The 20,975-nt window shown below is 40.1% G+C and overlaps 1 protein-coding gene across 15 annotated transcripts in view; it reads right to left on the bottom strand.

Annotated features, from left to right (window-relative positions):
• SNAP91 (synaptosome associated protein 91) overlaps nucleotides 1-20,975 on the bottom strand; it is a 70,477-nt gene that overhangs the window by 41,705 nt on the left and 7,797 nt on the right. For all 15 annotated transcript variants that reach the window (XM_052781610.1, XM_052781608.1, XM_052781609.1 and 12 more), the window contains exons 3-8: nucleotides 8,451-8,593; nucleotides 7,316-7,391; nucleotides 5,415-5,517; nucleotides 3,989-4,082; nucleotides 2,647-2,758; nucleotides 1,106-1,212 (exon numbers count right to left, since the gene is read on the bottom strand). In XM_052781610.1, the coding sequence (XP_052637570.1) occupies nucleotides 1,106-1,212; nucleotides 2,647-2,758; nucleotides 3,989-4,082; nucleotides 5,415-5,517; nucleotides 7,316-7,391; nucleotides 8,451-8,593 (635 nt within the window). The remainder of the gene's footprint in view (nucleotides 1-1,105; nucleotides 1,213-2,646; nucleotides 2,759-3,988; nucleotides 4,083-5,414; nucleotides 5,518-7,315; nucleotides 7,392-8,450; nucleotides 8,594-20,975) is intronic.

The raw sequence follows: 20,975 nt of genomic DNA, 5'->3' as shown, positions 1-20,975 counted from the left end.
GGTAAACTTCATACTGCAGGTCAGGTGGGGCTTTTTGGTCATACACTGTTGTCTCAGAGGGTAGCATTAGTGAACTGCCAAACACATATTATACAGATACCTGACTATCCTAATGAAGTTCTCTGAAATTCAGCCAGTGAGCAAATCCTAGAAGACATCACTTAAAAAAACGCTAAAGCTCAAGTCACTTTGTTGTTCCACCCTTCTCTCCTAGCATTTCAAATACAGCAAGATGAGGTCCAAGTCTGCAATCTTCTATTAGTTGTCCTGTTGCTTCGCTATGGCTCTTCAGAGTGCCTGTTGGTTTAGCTTTTGCAGAAGAACAAGCTCCACTGCACCTAGTAATCCTGAGGTATAGTCACCATAATCCCTGTCCTGCAAAGCTGACCTACAGGTGTCTATAAAGTACTTCACTCCCTCAAGCTCAAGCTCAACATTCATATCAGACATTACGTGCCATTCAGCAGTCTAGCAGAGTCCTTCATAAATAGTTCAGTGAATTAGCAAAGAAACAAACTTTTTATTCAGCTCATTACTGCTGTCCATTATAATAAAACATAAAACATGGAAAATGTGCATCTTGTGCCAAGAAACCAACTACCACAAATGAAGGCCCAGCAAAAGAGTTAACTAACCATGTAATATTTGTATTATCCACATAAGAGGATGATAACAAGGATCAAAACCAGGAAAATCTCACATCCCAGTTAACTTGTAGTTGGCTGCAAAGACTTACAAAGCAGACTTACAAAATCATTGTGCTTTTATTCCTAATTGCTGTATCTTCCTCTAATGTTCAAACCTGTCCTAGAAGCATGCATTTGTTACAGCATTTCCAAGAAATATAGATATGGTTGAAGTCATGTCATCTGTTAAGTTACCAGGAAAGTTGAGGCTGGCTGCACAGTAGAGATGTGGAAGTCCTAAGCAGGGCTTAACTACTTCAAGAAGAGCTGAACAAGCAGATCCAGGAACTTCTATACTGCCTCACATTTATACATAGTGAGTCAGATGCTTAACAAGTGCAATTAATATTTTTATATCGGTGCTAAAAAATTCACAAAATACTTAAGTGCCAGACTCCAGATGACTAGAAGTCACTTACCTCTGCAACTTTAAGAAACTCTGATACTCTGGTCATTCGAGTAAGAAATCGTTTGTAGATTTCAAGAGCATCTTTACATTGTCCCTTTTTCATTTCAAAAAATTTCTCTAGAGAAATAATTTGGCAAGTTTCAGTTAAGATGTCTTACATTAGGTCTGCATTCATCAGAAACTCTAGTTTTCAGGAAAATCACATTTCAAGAGTATTGCACTCTATTAACATTTTTCTACTTAGACACTAATCTAGTGGCGTTCCTAGTCCGTAGTAGAATTTAGAAGTTGGGCTTGCTGAGCTGCTAAAGAATTATATACACCAGAAAATTGCACCCCAACCAGCCATAGCATTGTGTGTGATATGAACCAGGTTTTTAAAGATAAAAAGTAAGCAGGTGAAGTAGCTACCAAACTTAAAATTCAAAGTAACTAAGGATACTTAAACATATATTAATATATGTCCTCTCCCAAGTTGTCTTCTCTCCAAAGAAGAGTACTTTTTCCACTTGAATAGCTCTCTAAAGTTGGTTCATGTCCATTAGCAAGCACTACTGCCACATATTTCAACCTGAACTTACACTTTAAGTAGAAGTAGACAGTGAAATTTACATCCAATTGTTATGCCCAACACATTTGTATCTGCTGCATAAGCTTCCCATGCCTATAGTTTCAGTCAAAACACCTTGGACTTACTTTTATGAAACTGCCAGAAAGCGTTGCAACATGGGTACAAAAAAATTGTCTGAGCTTTACAGCTCAGGAACATCTTTTTACCTGTTCAGTGTCTGTAACCTCTCTGTTTCTTCTTGTTCTAGTTGCAGCCAGAGTTTTAGGTCAGTCGTACTGGCCAAGCAATCTCAGTTTTTAGCTGTCTCTATAGATCAGCTGAAGTGCTCACAAGTTTTAATAGTTGAAGCTCATTTTCTACAGGGTCAGTTATGTTTCCTGCAGTTTATGGCAACTCCTCGTTTTAGACTTCATAACAAAGCCTTTTGCAGGGACAGCTTAGGGTGTGTTATGCTGGTGATCACACCAAGCTGTCTGAGCTTCAGAACATGCTCACAGCCTCCTATAGACTTTGTAGGCTGATAGTAGGAAGGGTTCTGGAGGGGATCCAGCTTTGGCAGTCACGCTTTCAGACAGATCAGGAATGTTATTCAGGAGTATATTACTTCATATAAGGCTACCACATAGGATATATAACAGAAGAATCTGGGCATCTTAAAAATGCAATCAAAGAGCAAAAGTTGCTTTGCTAACCTTGCAGGACATATTATGCAAGCTCACACAGCACTGTACACTTCTTTAAGCACAGAGATGCTCAGTGTCTCTATGTAGACATCTGTACAATTTTAAGGGCATATGACAATCCAGCCTCAGATGAACACTAATGTAAGAGGTTATGGCTTAAAGTTTTCTCTCACTTCAGAATAGAACAGTCAAGAAAAATGTAGTTTTAATGAAGGTTAAATAAAAAAACTGAAGTAGATCTGAAACTCGTTTTTCACTCGCTTATGGTATGTGAGATATAGACACCAGGTTACTTACCTAGTAAGTTAATAACCCCATCATTGTAGCAAGCAAAAAGTTTGATAAGATCTTTAAATAGAAGCATGAATGCAGCATTTATGACACCATTTGTCAATTCATTTGGATGAACCTACAAATAAAATACCAGTTATTTACAACAGATGTTTTGAATGCAATCAGAAGTTTCAGCTTGCACCAGGTATCTGATACTGTTATAGATAGAATCAAGCACTGAATACAAGCTTTCACACAAGGAAACCAAACAAAGGTTTCGGTTAGCCCATCAAGGATTGCTTTCTTCACCGCTCCAAAACAATCCACTACAGCAGAGGAATATCCCCATCAACAGTAAACATCTTAGTCTTGACTCCTTCACCTATCACAAAGAGGAGGAAGGCAGAGATGCTATTAACAAAGCTTTAATGAAACTGGACAAAAGATGTCAGTTCACAGCAGAGTTTGACAAAACCTCAGTAGTCTACTAGATAATACAGTTGGGTTAATGATGTCAAGACCCTTCCAGTTCTCACGTTAACTTGGGCAGAAAATAAGTTCTCATTTATTAAAAGTTCTTTCTTTTAATATAAATACCTCCTCTTCTGAGACCACAATTCCTATGCCATTTATGGAATGAAAAACACATTAGCGAGACATGTACTTCTAAGGCTTTCCTCTGAAAGCTGTAGTGGGCCCTGCCTTCCACCTGAGAGCATGTCCTTCTGCCCACCAAGAACAGAAGAACTTCAAGACTGATTCCTTCAAAGTCCTCTTTGCAATGTACCTCCTACAACAATTGACTCCTGTTTTTATTCTTAAGGCAGATAAACAATCCTACCAACATTCAAAACATTATAAATATATTGTAGACTCTTATTTCTATGAACAGTCTAGATTAAAGTTTAGCCAATTCAGTTTACAGCTGAAAACAGGATGAAGATTTGGAGGAAGGCAAACAACGTACATGTAGTATTTTAATGGCTTTTTCCCTCCCTGCAAAAGAAGTCAGTTGCCAATAGACAGAAAAAAGATTCTTCAGTCTCCTTGTTTTGTCCATTCCTTCCCCTCACTGATGCAGGAGATGAAACTCCAAACTCTGCATCAGCATTCCTCAATGCCCCCCATTTCCCATGCTGTTCCTCTACCCTGTCCACAAAAATAAGTGCAATCTGCACATTTCATACATATAGGAAAGGGCCATCCTTCACCACACTACCTCAGTGGGACACTGAAAAGGGGATTTTTTGGCCCACATGATGGGATGATCAGTAAAGCATTACCTACAAGGTGAAACGTGTTCATTACACCGCAGCATTTATAAGTCACTGCCCAGCATTAATGCTGGGTCAGCTACAATACATACATCGAATTCAAGTAGTGCATCAATTTGTTCCTGTAATATTGGCATACTCTTCAGCAGCTTTTCAGGAGCCATTGTTCTCATTACACCGTCAGCTCTGCAAGAGGGAATACAGATTAGAAGCCATGGCATTTTCTCTCTCCCTTCCCCCAAACTGATTTGTTGTCTAAATTTAAGCTTAAAGCAGCTATAATCCATTTCAAACGTTTGAAGCACTGTCTGATTCTCCTGCTTCTCATATCATCAATAGAGCTGGCCTGAAAAATACTTCATCCAGCCATTCTCCCCGACAGCAGGTGAGGAGAGGTTTTGTGTTAGAGTTACGAATGCAAGAGATTGATCTTTTATGTAAATAAAACACTGAGAGTTTAAATAACTTGACCAGAAATACTGCCACAGAAGTACTTAATATACAAAGACTATCAGTTCTCTAAGTTTGTTATGAATAACTAATGACAACTCATTGCTGACGTGTCTGTGGTCACTGAAGGCAAAAAAACGCTACAGGTTGGTTGTTTTGTTCCGCCCCCCCCCTCAGGTGCCACAATATATGCATGCCAATTCAGTGACGATTTAAATCAGGGCAATCTTTGCTTAGAGCTTCTTTCCTCAGTATTCCTGCATACTAAATTCCACTACTCCTTCATAGCACTTCCACTGACTTTGACCTGCCTTATCAGTCTTGAACCATTACTCCAACAGGATCACGCAGCGGTGACGGATGTGTGGCATTCCTTAATTGCCACCCGTAGCCTTATAGCAGTCTTCACGTGTGCCTGTTTTCATCTCTGAATATCACCAACCTGCACAACCACCATTAGGTATTGCCCTGTTCTGGCCACTTACAGGTATAGCATCTCCTCTCTGGAAATACATACCACTATTCTTATTTTATGCTATACTCTGAGGCAGTGCCTTGTTTTGAGTACCAGAAATAACATGCATAGAAAGCCTGTCCAGGAACAGTTTATAACCGTTGGCTGTGTTGCCTGCTAAGAACTTTGGGCGTTCACTTCGGTTTTCCTTTGTACTCAGACATCTTTCTTATGGAAATTGTCTGGAGTGTAATGAAACATCCTAAATATAGTTCAGAGTGTTTCCTTCTCCAAATCCTAAACACGGTCTCACTGCAGCACTATTTAATAAGAGTCAGATTTAACATCTAGCACTAAAAGCTCCCAGCTCTGCAAGGCACCTTGCTTTAGTCTTCAGTATTTGCCTTACTACCTACAGTCTTTCCTCTCCTCCTTGTGCAATTTTTAACCAATTACAAGTACTTAAGAACTCCAACCATTTTGGTGTTTCATTGTGGCTAAACAAAGAATGTAAGAATGAAGTCATTGAGACACTAAAATTAAGTGTAATGCCACAAACAAGATTTTCATGGGTCCGACAACCCTATCAGTTTACATATCTAAACTTTGCTTACCCTTTCTTCACTCTTGCAAAGTCAAATGCCATTTGTCTGTAGGAAAACGCTTTTTCATTCAAGTATCTACTATAACGCCGTATAAAGGTGGACATATCATAACCTGCAAAAAACAGTTACATGTTTTACACTTAATTTTCATGCTTGTTTGGAGGTTCTTTAGTAAACAATAATATACAGTCAATAGATCCTAAGGTTATGTGATCTCTGTTGCACTAAACTCCACATACAGAACAGGCATTACAAGACATCTTCCAGCTTCTGAAGAAAAAGCAGTAGTGCTGCACCAAAACAATCTACCACCGTCCTCTCCTCCAACAGATTCATCCAACATACCAGTGGCAGAGTTCCTGGGGAAACCTGCTAGTGGCTCCTACACAGTTATGTGGTAACACTATTTGATGGGGAAATTGGTTACCCTTCTATTAACAGGGAAAAATTCCAATTTAACAAAAAGTTTATACTTAACTGGTACATGACTTCCGGGATAAAGACTTATTTCAACTTAAACACTCTTGCTATTTTACATATGTCAATCACTCCAACTCTTACATGGACCTTCAAAATTCCCCTGACTAGGTTTACCAGAACAAAGAAAGTATGATGGCGTTCCGAGATTAGTGCCTTCTTTGAACTGTTACACCAGGGATCTTCACGGCACACAATACTGTAGAAGCAGCCTCAAACTTCAGTGACCTTCAAGCCTATAAGACTTCTACACAGTTAGTATTACAGTCTATCCTTCAGGTATTTCTTTCAACGTTTCTTCTTCTAAGCTACAGAAATGTGTGCAGAAGGCAACTCCTCCTCCTTTTCAGTACAAGTCCCTTTTTGCTACCATTGTTAAAATCCACACCCCTCGACTTAGTCATTGACTGTATTTTTCCTTAATATCCCTCAACATTAAGTATCTCTGCCAACTCAGGCTTAACACTACCAACTCTGATGGCTTATTATCTCTGACACACTGTTGTATTATCTATGAAATGGCAATTTAAGTTTAAAGAAAGTGGCAAAGAACACAAAAGCATGCATTTAACAGAATTCCTTGTTGCCAAATACCAGTATCTTTGAACACGGATAGCATGTTTTGCTTAGACAAATACAGTTTTAATATTTGTTTGGCTTTGTTCCTGCCCTGTGTTACCATTTCTAAAAGATGCTCAATTCTTGGTGTCACATGTCTCCATCCAGAGGTGAAGTAACATGGCATTGCTTCAATCTTGCCCATTAGTGTAGCATTCCTGCACTCTGCATACAGTCTACAAATATCTCTGACAGCTGCAGAATTATAAGGTTTCTCTCTTCTCTAGTAGAGCTACCATGAAACAAGCTTTTCCTCCGCTAAGTGAAGGAACAGGAAAATACACTAATAATTCCAGAGTTAAAGTAGAAAAACAGACTTTGTAAGCTTTAGAGAGAACTCTTTAATTTCTGCCTAGACTTTTCTAAATTCACTACTCAAATCAAAAGCAGGTAGTTCTTCTGGTGCCTCCCCCCACTCAATTAAACACTTACAGACAATTCATAAAAAGTGCAGTGTCCCCAAGCAATTAAATTACTGTTTAAGACAGTAAAAACCAAAAAACTAAATGGAAAGTTATCAATTTCATCCTTAACTCCCATAATAGTTAAGGAGATTGCTGACTGGGTTCTGATTTTAACCAGCACTTTAAGGGAGTTGTATAGCTTCACCTTGTGAGTAAAAATTCTGCAGGAACTAAGAAACATTGTACTGAAATTGTCCCCCAGTTCACTTGAGTTCCTGTATTCATTAAGTACTTATAAAAAGGCCCCAGTAGCACATTTTTATATTATTTTCATCTTATGAATGAAGGAGCAAATTAACAATAGTATCTTATTTAGAATCTTGTTAAGATTATAGACATGAGTAGGCTTACCATGAGATCCACTTTTGTCCAGAAAATTGCTGAGATTGAACAATGTGTTTCTAGATGCCAGGTACTGAATAAATCTCTGCAACACAAAGTTATTTTCTTATCACAGGCTGGATCTGAAGGCTTTGTACCTCCTAGCAGGAAGATTACCAGTCTAGTTCCAGCATACACATGTGAAAACCCAGAGTTTTGTCTTAGTCTGCTATAACTTCCTCAAACCTTTTTTCATCCATTCAGATCAACTACATTTAGCCTCAATCTCTACTAAATATCCTACTGTATACATAAAAATAGAATCTGTGCAAAACAGAAACCAGATTGTGGAAGGAGCAATAAAAATGGTTAATTCTCAAAGAGATTACAAAGCAGCGTATCCAGGCTAGTCCCAGACTTTTCAATCCAGCAGTCCCCAGTTTCAGCCAAGCCGAAAGCCTGTTTTAATAACAAGCAGGCCCCACATCAAATACAGGGACCAACAGCCTGAAACAGTTACAGAACACAAATCAGAATATTGGCCAAAACTTGGAATGGAAAAGTAGGACAGGAGTAAAAATTTACACTGTGACATTGGAGAAGTTCATTGCATGAAAACACTTTATATACAGCCAGGGACGAATTGTTTCACAGTCATACTAAAGCTCTTTAAGCATGCTTTTGTTTTCACGCAGACATATCAGTCTAAACAGGTCAATAACAAGCAAGGGCAAGGAAAATGCAATCCAAAAGGCTATCAGGTTGAATTTACAGCTCTAGGAAGATTTTAACTGTCATGCGGAAAGGGCAGCTATTTGGATGGCATTACACAAGTGGCGGAACATCAACTTTGACTCTAGTCAAAAAGTCCCAGGTAGTCTTTAATCCTGCATAGCTCTGTTTTCAGACAGCACATAAATTGTCAACATCCTGGAACAGGCTGCTGCTTGCTCTTATGCTACAGTTTTTTAAACGAAGAGACAAATAATCGGCATGCTTCCAACCATGCTGTTAAAGGTAAGTTTGCTCCTTATCAAGAATCGTTCTTGCCCTTTGTTCTCAGGTCTTTACTGGTTCAGAAGAGACGCCTTTGCACTACTAATGTTTTTGGCTTGCAGTCTGCTCAGTGCCAATGTGGTCTCGAGAGAAAGCCGGTTACGCTTACCTCATTGCCATGAACCATTAGATGATGTGTGGTAACTAAGGCTTTGAATACGACCACCCAGCTACTATTTGTTGCTCGCTCAAAAAGTGTATCGGCCATCTGAGGAATATTCACATTTGTTTCATTAGTTGCTTGGATCAAGTCTATAAGAGAGAGAAAAGGAAGGTGTTAGGTGCTACAAATAAGACAAAAAAGTTTGCAGCATGGCCAGGCCCTCAACCCACCAGGCTGCAGGCCATGGTTGTGACGAACAGCAAGTTCAGTGCTTATGTTCTACATTTAAAAACCAAAACAAACAAAAACCAAAACCCTGAGATTATATTAGTACATTCTGACAGCAACACTGGTTTGACTCTTTTGTCCGACAGTACTAGCTTTCCAACAATTCTGTCCTGAACTATGTCCCAACCTTTCTCCATCTTCATCCCAGATGAAGTTAGGGTGCACAACATCACATGACTTTACTGCTTGCGGGTTTTCAAATTAATCATGGCAGCTCACTACCTCTGGGTTAGATGAATGAGTATTATGAAATTCTTCACTTACAGGTAATACATCAAGCACACTGAACACAGTCACGTCAGCAAAAAGAGGTATCACCAGAAACAGATACTCTACTCATGGGAGAGGTTAGAGTTTCGTCAGCATGCTACAGCACACCTCCTAGAGTCTCTGCAGACCTAGACAGCAGAAGAGTGCATTCAGGCATGCATTAAGACCTCTTCAACAGTAGGAAAGAAGGCAAGGATAGACATTAGTTTACACTGAAGAATAATAGTCTTCTGCAAGCAACTGCACCTTACATAGAAGAAATAAGAGATTAGACTGTCTTAGGGAACAAGAATAAAATACAGCTTTGTGTCCTATACATTAGGAAGGTGTAGACTTGCACAGGAGAGTACATGAAATTAAGGTAAGTGCGTGCTTAAATCATAAACAATAGGGCAGCAAGCTTTCCACTAGCATCTATATCCCACATCTACTGATAGGATCTCTGATTTACTACATCACCTGTTACCTACAGACTCTTGCTAGGCAGCCAGCAATGACCTTCTACAAGCCATTACCTATTTTGGAGACACAGCTGGAAACCGCATACTGCAGCTGCATGACCAAAACACACGTGATGCCAGACAGGGCCCTAGCAAGACTTCAGGAGACAACTTCATGCAACACAAAGAGCACAGGATACAGACCTAATTGTAGGGCTGAGGCTTAAAGTTTGAAGACCTAAGTAGAAAAAGTTAAAAATTAAAAAGCTAAACTGACAGACTAAGCGTTATCTGTGTTACTAATGAAAATACTCATGTTTTACTTTCCCTGAGAGGACAGTAATCACTGTTAATGATTTTCCACATATTTCTTTCTACCTCGCCCCCAGACTAGAAATGTTCATCCAACTATTCAAGACATTCCGTGATGACAGCTTTTCTACCCTAGAAGCAGACAGGCTATTCTGTGACTGATCCTTGCACACCTTAACTATGCGAGTCTGCTGTAAACACTCTACAGGAGTTCAGTTCACCTGGGCAGCAGGGTCACCACTTACAGACTTGCTTTCCCTCCCCAGCACAGCCCCATGTAATGGAGGGCATTAATGCTGCTGAGAGCAGGAAGTCAAGGTTCAGATTGCTGTGAAACTACTGATTCTGCCTCTGCAGGGCAGAACAAGTCCAGAGGACAAGTCTGGCTAAACAGACCAATGAGTTGCATCAGCTATTGAGAACTACCTGGTGTGTTCAGAAACCTACACTGCTGTACCAGAAGCATTCAGAAGTTTAGCAAAGTTGTTTTTTTTTTAATGCATGGCAAGTGATTTTTATGGGGTTTTTTTACTTCTAGTAAACAGACTCATTTAAAGATACAAGAAATCTGTAGCTCTGAGTCAGAAGCCTGTGAAAACTGCAGTGCTTGTGTTTAAAATTGTCTTTTGTATGGGCTTAAAACTGCAAGTTGTCTTCAGTCTCAGGGCAGTGGAATGATTTTCTGTAATGAGACAGAAGACAAAAAATTATGTGATCTGTTCGCCAAGTTTGATTTTAAAATGTTTGTTGTCATGGTGTTTTTTGGTTTGGTTACGGGTGTTGGGTTGGGGTTTTTTTTGCAGAACACCTTCTGAAATGTAAACTTAACTTCTATAATGTCAGTTATACTACCCCTGAAGGAGGCAGTTCTGCAGACAAAGTATTACAGTACTAAAGCCATACTATTGAATGACAGCAGTTCAAGCTCAGAGCTCCAATAATTCTCCTTGATCTTGTTGTACAAACAGGCCAATAATCTTTTATTCTGTACTGCTGATTAATGCTTATAGAAGACAGTGGTTTGTAAAAGCCTAGAAGCAAGTCACAAATGGCTTCCTCACCATTTACCCTGTTCAGAGGTTTTACTGCAGATGAAAGCATTTGTCCTTAGTATAAGGAAACATGCATCAAACTTGCAAGCCTTCAGTCCTAAATTTCAGTACGTAGCTCACTATGGAAGAGAGGTGCTATAAATTGTGTATTCCATCGGCGGATGTTAGATAATGAAACCTCAGAGGAGTCCACCCACAGCAACGCTGGCAACGGAGGCTACAAGGCACTACTCCTATACGCTACCACAGCACTGCTTCTAAAGTCACTCAGTCATTTCTGCCTCCTCTCCAAAATGCTGGAGGGTACAGCATCTCAGTCTGCAGCTCTGAATGTTTTAGGACACGAGTAATTATAGTGTGCTGAGTAGAGAGGTATGATTAAATTTAAGCCTACTACTTTCAGTGCACAGAAAAGAATTAAACCACACATGAAGATTTTATTCTTCATCTGAGGGAAAAAAAAGGACATGGGGGTTTAATTCTTGCAGAGTTGTTTCCTGTTAAGTCACACAACAAAGTTAAGGAATTTAAGCTTCCTGGGTTTCTTTCCCCAATACCATAGAGTCTCAGCTTAACCAACAATTGTCAGCTTCTGGAACAACTCACAAGCTTAGCTAACTTTAACAAACCCTGAGCAGCAGAGTTTGGTGGCTAAGCTAAATTTTAAAATAAGATTTGGCAAAATTAATTTTACGTCAGTGTGGTATGGAAGAATAGGTACAGGGAAAAAGAAAACACATACAAGAAAAAAGAAAATGTAGAAACTACATTTTCAGAAGATACAGATTCTATGATTTACTGGTGGGAGAGAAACTTAGTTTTCAAAAGAGACAATGAAGTTCAGTGTTCCAAGCAAGTCACAGGTGACTTATTAATACAAAATAGATAATACTAAGAAGTACCAGATGAAAAACAGCCCATCAGAAGCCACACGAAGCAACCTTACAAAGTTTATTCCATTTGGGGTACACACAAGTAGGACAAACAAGGATTTAAGGTACCTTACTGATGAAGTTTCTGCTATTGCAGGCATCCCTGTCAAGTACACTGACAGCTAATGCCCAAACCCAGAAACTGAGCTCAAATACAAATTCCAAGCAGAGTGAGAAATGAGGAATCATATGGCAGTAGCAGCAAGTGCTTTCATCGTGACTTTCACAGAAATGAAGTAGCTGGAGAATGAAGACCTACATACCCTTCACTTGAATCGATTTGTTCACTGTGGGACTAAATTATAATTGCCAAATCATGGTTCATGATTTCTCCTATTTCCTCTCTTCACATTTTGGTAGCTGCTGTTCTGAACACTTATTCAGTCTAGAGATCCTTGTTTAAATCATAATTTGGACTTTCATACACTTTTTCTAGTTAAGTTTTGAGATGCAAAACCAATGCACACAGAAGAAATAAACAGTTGTCAGTTCTTTGACACCATAACTTAAATCTAAACACCAGTCTTTGAACTCTTTGACTAGCCAACTTTTTGACCCAGCCTTACAACATCTGCAACTTAATTAGGGAAGAGAAGCAAAGCTAAACTATGATCAACACCTTCACGAATAAAAAGGCAAACCTGCCAAATTGAGGAAGATTGGTAGAGGCTTCAGTGAGGAAGACTGAAGTAAGTTAAGACACCTTAGGTCTTCATGACCTTTTAAAGAGACCACTAAAAGATGTGACTAGTTTTGGTGTTTGTTAAGCTTATAAGGCAAAAAAGAGAACAGCAAGAAAGTTTCAAAATCTTCAGAACTTCAGACTTTTTCAGTCTCATTAAAAACTACTTCCTAGTTTTGAGGTTGGTTTGGGTTTGGGAGGTTGTTTTGTTTTAAATGAGAGAGATTATACAACACTTTAATGAATCTCTCTTATTCCTTTACCTTTTCAGGTTGTATTCTGGATCTGGGCAGGGGTTTTAGCCCATTTTGTTTGTTTTTGTTTGTTTTGTTTTTTTACTCAATACTTTAATAAACAGACCTGGGATTCCCCAGTTCAAAGTTAATTATTCACAATTTACATCTCAGTATGCAGAGAACCAGCAGCAGAGCACAAGACCTCTCTGTTCAGAGGAATATTATTGGTGCCAACTTAAGAGCAGCTGTCATTCCAGGTTGAATTAACATGCGAGCTGCCTCAGCATCTGAGCTGTGTTATACACTCAGTTCCTAAACTTTGCCAAATCTCTCTGACAGTAACTCCCTTACAGACCTTCCTCACTATTACATTGAACGCTACAGTAGTCTTCACAAGTTTTCTTTCTTGCTTATATTTAAATAATGCCTTGAACCTATAGAAAGGGAAATGCAGGATTGTTCCAAATCCAGGCTAGTCAAGAACAGAAAGAAGCGCCTTAAAGTAAGAGTTTACAAGCTTCAACCAAAAAAGTGAAATAGGCAAGTAACAGTACAAGTCCTCCCTTGCAAGACACAGAACTATATCAGGAAGCTACTATATCACTGTGCTAACCAATGCAAGAGCTGAACTTCCAGGTCTACTGAAGACCACAAAAGACTAATAGGAAGCAGAACAAAGTTACCAGTTTCTGCTTCTATGACAATTGCTTATGAGAACATTAGATGATCTTAATGTTGTTGGCTTTGACTATCAAAAAATTCCACAAACAAAAGTTGGGAATTTTTTCTGTGGGCTTAAAGTTTACCATCTACTCTTTCGACCCCCAGCTTGCCCCGTCTCCAAACATACACCATAATCTGGCTTGTAATAATCTCCCCAAGCAGAACAGCAATTCATGCTGTCTCCTCCTCCCTCCCCAAAAGTCTATCTATCATCTCAAGAGTTACTACCTCTTGACCCCAGCAAGCCTACCCTTTATCAAAACCCAGCATCTTCCAGATACTGCCTATGCACTTTCATGCCTATGTCAATTCAACAAACCTAAACACAATCATCTTCCACAGAACGCATGCTCTCCAGATACTACAGACTTTCCCAGTAATGCAGCTATAGGCCTTGTGACTACAAATAACTAGGGGAACTGCTACCTCCTCTCTCCAGCCTTACTTCACGGACCTGCTTTTTCCCAAACGCATCTCAGACTCTTGTGAGGATAAATATTTGCTGCAGATCCTGAAGTTTGAGAGGTCATGGCAGTCAGTCTTTGAACCACACAACTGCATCCCACACCAAGACCACCTTTTATAGACAATTTCTTCCTTCTGCCTACTCATAGGCATACTCATACCACCCATAGTATTAAGTGTTTTTCAGAAGAGAAGAAGAGTTTCTTCTTCCCTATCAATCACATGCAGAGTCTGCGGAGAGACAGGGCAGATGACTTCAAGTACCAGCAAATTTCTCTTGGAGCTTCCTCCAATTTCTCAAACTGAGAGTTTAATTAGCCTTAGAAACATCTTATTATCACACTACTCCTTTATAAATACAACAGTGTATCACTTCCTATATCACCAAACACCTGTTTTGAAAACAAAGCTGAAAAATCTACTGCCCATATACATTGCTGGATTTTATTCCAGTGCACTTTCATATGGTTTGCACCCCTCCTTCCCCACCATATATCAAGGCAAGACATTTGGCTTTCAGTCATCTGCAAAAACCACCCCAGCTCATTACCAGTATTAAACTAGTTATGTTGGGTTTGTGTCCCTTTTGGTCCTTAATCATTTATACATACGGCTTCTCCTCCTCAGAGGTTCAGATGCAGCTCTCTTGGAAAGGGCAAAATAAAAGCCAACTGTCAGGTGGTCTTCTACTGGATCCGAAAGGATGCGACCAAAGCAGCTGTCTCCCCAAGTACTAATAATAAGGAAAAAGTGTGATTATACTGTGTTAAAAAAAATTCTTGCCATAAGCAACTCCCTCAAGTTCCATGAACTATGAATACTTTTTACTTAAAAGTTCCCAGAACTTATAGCTCCACTGCCTCTGAGGGGGAGAATAATGTGCATTACCTTTAGTGTTTACACTGGAGTTCTCTCCTTGAGAGTAGCACAACTGAAAGATGACATTCAGGCCAGCTGCAGAAGCTCAAGTTTAAGCAGCAGCCATTAGGGTTTTAAGTACGGTCTTTAAGACTGCTAATTACTTAGTGATGAATATATTTTATGGACAAAGTCTGAGACCTTACTGACACCCATGATCCAACTATTCAGAAGAATAAAAGCTTCAGTTTTACTCAGGAATTAAATATCTGGAACAATAGAGCTGTCACCCAGAAGATGGGCTACACAAACTCCCTAGTACAAACGTACTAAGGAAAGCAGCTTTTTAGCCTCACACACGTGAAGCCAGAACACTAAGCAAAGGGGAAAAGGCCCCATGGTCAAAGAATCTTGCTGGTTTCTTCCTGACCACAGCCAAGCAGGTTCACTGTAGGAAAAACCCTAGTTATTAGGCATGGAATCTTTCCCCTGTCCAAAGTAGTAAGAAGCTCAGTCTGGAACCTCATTTGTACAGAATTCACTCACTTTGAATACCAAAGAATTTGTCTCAGGCAAGAATACAAGTTCAGCAAAGCAGGGGAAAGAGGAGAAATCACTGCTCAAATGATCCCTTCCTCTCACCCAGACACCCCATTCCAGACCCTCTCTCTACCCAAATCCTGCTCCACAACTAGCTCAACAGAAACATGTATTTTTCTGCTCAAAGAGAAGAATTGAGCAGTTCTGTTTATGTCGATACGAAACATCAAGTAATTCTGGAGCTAGATGAGCCACTTCTCTACTTTATTGATTTACTGCAAATAGCAGCCACGCCACAAATCCTCATTGTACTACCTTTTTTGCACAGTTCTCAATAGTTTAAGATACACAAAATGCCATTTGCATTTGGTGGACACCAACTGATGGTTATAAGGTTAAAAGCAATTGTCTTGGAGAAATGCTATTCCTCAGCTTATTGTAATACAGCATCTTAGATGCCAAACTCTCGGGGAGAGTAGGACATGGAAAAAACCCTAACATTACAAGTAGCATTTGTGTTAAGCATTTGACCAATAACTTTGCATAAAAAGGAACTTCTATCCCACATGGCAAATCTCAGACCTCATGCTACAAGCCATTTGCTTCAGCAGTTCAAACCTGCCTTAACCAACATACGCTTCAATTTAGGGAAGAAATATGAATCTTCTGCCAAGCCTTCAAAGCATTTATTCAATTTCCTCTAACAGGTAGAATTGTTCTCTCCGCCCATGCAAGCACTAAAGCAACAGTCCCATCGCATCCTAGGTCTTGCTGCAAACAACAGAACTAGTTTAAAGGGAGCATATTGTTCCAAGATTATTGCTTAGGAGGATAACAGTCAATAAGATCTATTTAATTGACTACTGTAACTGGATACCAGGATTCCAGCTGTGGCCTGTGGTTATCCATCCACGAGGGTGAACAACCCCTAACGTTACCTGTTGGTTATATCAATTCGTAACTCTTATCACTTGGCTGTTTACTGGAATATCAGTAACAGGATCAACGGTGGCTTTTATCCAGAGCAGCACAGCTACACTAGAAAAGTAAGGATTTCATGTTTGCCACAGCAGTGTGGGGTCATTTACTGTAATCTCTGCATTAGAGTATTTTCTAATCAGCCTTTACATGTTGGGCTGATCTTACACTCCAACCACATCTGGCAAAGTGGTAATCAACTGAGGCATGGTACATGAACTATTTGACTTGCCGTGCTGCTGTCATTTTTATTCTAAGAATGAACCCTGGTTAGTGCTTTCCACTCTCAAATGATCTACTTTCCTCAGAAAACCATTTTTTTTTAATAAACCTGTAGAAGTGAAACTGTCACTAGCCTATCAACTCTGCCCAGAAGGGCAATTTGTAATCCACTACAATCTGAATGAGACCGAAAATATATTGGAAGCAGCCTGATGTTTCACCTGCGCTACTTAGCAGTTACACGTTGGGAATACATCAAAAAAAAATAGGGTGGGGATGAGACAATGTGCAAGCAATTTCAGTGACATGTTAATTAGCTACAGACTGTATGCTAGAAACAGGTCAGTCGAGCAGGCAGGCTCAGCAGCTGACACATCTAACTTCCAATATCCAGACCCCGGTCCATGTTTTTCCTACCCTCTCAGCGGGATTCTTCTGCGAGTCCAGCTATTTTGTCAGTAGACACCACATGATGACACAACCTTCAGTACGGTCAGCCTGAAAAATAAGCAAACAAGGCCAGAGAGCCCAGGCACTCTGTTGAGCTGACAAGCCACAGGAAGCTTAGCATGGGTTGAAATTCTTAACTGGGAACGAAATGCCCACAGCTATGCAGACAGTCTTGTTGAAAACATGGACGTATCTGTAGGAAAAAGAAACCAAGCGTAATGCAAACCTGTCCATGCAGTCAGTGCAACAGTATGGACAGTATGCCTAGAGGCATACTGAAGCAGTTGCAGCTAAACAGCAAGTACTTTATAACATGGGTGCAATCATTTCAATCTATTTTGTCTTGTATCTATGTATCTATAAAGCAACAGAAAGACCATAAGAGTTCCTAAAACCAGACTGCTGCCTCATACATGAATGCTGTGCCATAAAAAAGGGTTTTTTTGGTTTAGTTTGTTGGGTTTTTTTAATAAACTGACTGATGTCCTTCACAATTAGACAGAGCTTTACTCTCTCGTTGCTAAAAAAAAAATAATGAAACCAAACGTGCCATTCCTTTATGTTCATTCCCCTGTACTGCACCAGTTAAACAAGATCCTTTTGCTTCTGCCACACGGACAGGTGAGTTTAAGTCTCAGAAATTTTGAAGAAACTAACATCAACTACCAGTAGACTTTATTCTTCAACATGAGCCTGTAGGCTTTCATATACTGCAAAAAAATTGTGTTAAATCCAATGGAACATCCACCTGAGACATTGAAGATGCAGTTAGGACTACTAACATTTAAAAAAACCTGACAGTAGTAAGTTGCTATCTAACAGATCAAAGTCACCAATACCTTTGGAAGATGGGTTTGCCACTGGCAGAGGAAGTCTCCTATCAAGTTATTGATGAGTGGGGAAGTTGGAATCCATCACTCAGGCTCATATCCAGGCAGCAAAGCTTCACAAAGAGTCTTTAACAAAGAGTCAGATCTCTAGACTGGAACACCCAGAAGTGTCAATTAAACTCCTAAGCACGATACGGAGGTGAGTTTTGAAAGGTAGCTTCTCATAATACTGCCTAAGCAATTTCCAGCTTCCTGATAAACATGAGGAGGTTCTTCAAACTCACCTATTCCAAACACAGCAAACTTTGCCTGTTAATACTCTTGCAGTTCACAAATAACAGAGGAATTTGAAGTTTAAATCAAGCTTAGCAAAACTAGAAAGACTCTACGTGGCTTAGAATGAAAGATTAGATCAGAAAGTCACAGGCAAGGCTCACATATAAAAATAGTGTTCTGAAAGATGGAAGTAACGAAACATCACTCATGATAAAATATACATGTTTTCAGAACACTGGCACACTAGATATGCTGACTTCCTCTGGCTTGCTGCCCCTTAGCAGAACGTACGTTCTCCTATAAGTAGGTTTAGATGCAGCAATAAAACTTAGATTAAGAGCTACAGGCTCAATAACCATACTTTGGATTCCAGAGTCATGCAGCAAGATCCAAACCCAAGCCTCCATTTGAAAAGGTTGGGTTTTAAAACTCCAGGGTTGCTAAAGAACTGATGCAATGATACGTTAAAGCTTTTGTCTATATTCGACCTCTACATAATGAGAAACAGCAGCCTTCAGAGCCAGGAAACAGGCCAGCTGGCTTCCCTCTTTCATACAAGTCCTACACTCTCTGAACGAGAAGTGAAAGGAAGAGTCCTTTCAAAAACAGTTTGAACTCCCACTTAAGTGCATCTATGTGGGCTCTTCAATTATGTGTAACATGTATGCTCTAGCTAGTGCAGTCCTGCACTGTGGCAAGATAACGATCACTGCCTTTTTTTGAAGACCTTCCTCTAAACTTGTAAACTTGCATACATTTTAAGAATGTGGGCGACAAGTCAGCATGTTTTATTCATGCTTTGAGCAGTCTTGTCCTCCTCTCACTGCTATGGAGGACCATTTTAGAACATTCTGTAAACTATCAGAGAGACTTAAGAGATATAACAAAACTATGCCAGAGGCACTAGGAGCCTGCCAGCCTCTGCAGGCTAACTGCTGACCATCTGCTATGGAAGCACCCGCTGCCATTGTGTCATCCGTGCTCGTGCCAAGCTAAGACTCAGTTTGAAGTGATCGACTATACTGTCAGTAGTCAAGCCACAGTCTCATCCCACCTCTTTAGGACAGCAAAGTTTAAGACACTTTCTTGACAAGACATATTCTTTGGTCCTTTAAATATATGGTAGAACAATCTTAGCTCAAGTGGACACTAAACTCTCCAATCTACCCTTACCAGTGTTTCACATCTCAGCCATAACCTAGTCACCTAAATACCTAGAAACAACTAGCAAAGAACATTGCTTTCTTTTTCATTCTTTCTTTGAGAAAGTAAAGCCACCTTGGCAAAGCACACAGCTCAACTGTTTTGTTAGAGCCCTATGGCCCAACTACAACACAGAAGTTCCTGCCAACTTGCTTTCTACCTGTGGTAATTTTGCATATTGGCTTACAACCAAGAAAAGAGTTGATTGCCATGAGTCAGACCCAAGCTGCAGACGTGTCCTGTCAGCAACTTGCAGTTCTTGCTACATACGAGAGGCAGGGTGTACTTTCTTGGTGGCCTTCAAGCATGATCACACCTATGTACTCGCAAAATCTCCTCTACAAGAAATATCATAACACATTTGAGTTTTATCAATAGCTAGAAAAAACAGACTCTAGGAAAGGCAACCGACTGACACACTGCCTAAGCTCAAATGGCCAGAGTACAGATTACATAAATACACAACATTAGCATGACACCAGGACTTTTCAGCATCCAATCCCTTTCATTAAACTAAGTTAAGATACAGATATAATCTAGAACAAAGCAGGGGATCACATTATCCTGGGCAGGGAGGAGGAACAGAAGAGTATTTAGACTTGGTTCGACCAGAAGTCGGTGGTAATACAGTGCACTGCCATTTCCCATACTATGCCTACAACTAAGCTGCCAATCTCAGATGCCCAGTGGATGCTACCATTTGCCAGCAGCCTAGAAAACACTGTTCCAGTATTCCACCTACATTCATGGTGACATTTCAAGGCTGATGTCCAATACCATTCGTGGCACTAGTCCAGATTGCTGGTATATTCCCTCTCCTAGTGGGCTACAACTCTCAACTGCTTCAGCAAATGTGTTTCGCAACCTCAAGAGAAGAATTTTTTATGAGCCCAAGCAGCTTACTGGCTACCAGCTATGACTGTTGAATACACCTCTGAGCCCACCCTTGCAAAACTTGCTTTGTATTGATTTTCAGTGTTTTCAAGCAGCTCTGCAGAAGTAAACATGATTAAAATGGCAAGATTGTAAGTATTAAAAACAGTTTTAAGGGTCTAGCATGCAGTTCGCAAGACTCCAGAAAAAGCAGACTTAACCATACTCCACAAAGTGACAAGCTAGCCTCTGCCAAGTATTCCAACTGCCTTCTAGCAATTGCCAACATCTGGTTTATTCAGGTTTTATTTAAGCCACCAAGCTCTCATCCAAGCAAAATTTTGGCCAGTAGGAAAATCAAGCAACCGTGCCGAGTCTGACAGGACGGGATACTCTAATAAGCTTACCAATGAAGCTTCACACTGCAATCTTGCTGGTACTGCTGACTCAGGGGAACAAAAGTACTGCTGCAAACCCTCTGCTACAGATCACTGCCTGCAAATCTACTAGGAAGGCTTCTTCTATCATACCATTTAGTTGGAGTTCAGGGTTAAGCCCCGTGCTAGATGACCTGTTCTTTCGGCACACTAGACGTCCTGCGCTGAGATTCAAACCCTGATTTCCTGGCTTCCTTTATTCCTTGCTTTTCAGTTTTCATGGTATTTGAAACCCCTCTCTCCAAGCCAGGCAGAATATTGTTCCTAATCTGCATGCCACATGTTGAAGTTTGGAGGTTCAAGTTTCATCAGACACTCATTGTTGAGACTACTGTATTTCCCCTGGGCACACATCAGAATTTGTGCTTTTCCACCCTTACCCGCATCCTGATCTGTGCCTTGAAAAGAACCTGTGCCAAAAAGGAACAGGGCATGTTAACTTAATAATACTGTTTGGTACCACT

The sequence above is a fragment of the Harpia harpyja genome, chromosome 3, assembly GCF_026419915.1.
Source record: "Harpia harpyja isolate bHarHar1 chromosome 3, bHarHar1 primary haplotype, whole genome shotgun sequence".
Classification (NCBI taxonomy): Eukaryota; Metazoa; Chordata; class Aves; order Accipitriformes; family Accipitridae; genus Harpia; species Harpia harpyja.
This window is presented reverse-complemented; position numbering and strand designations above follow the sequence as displayed.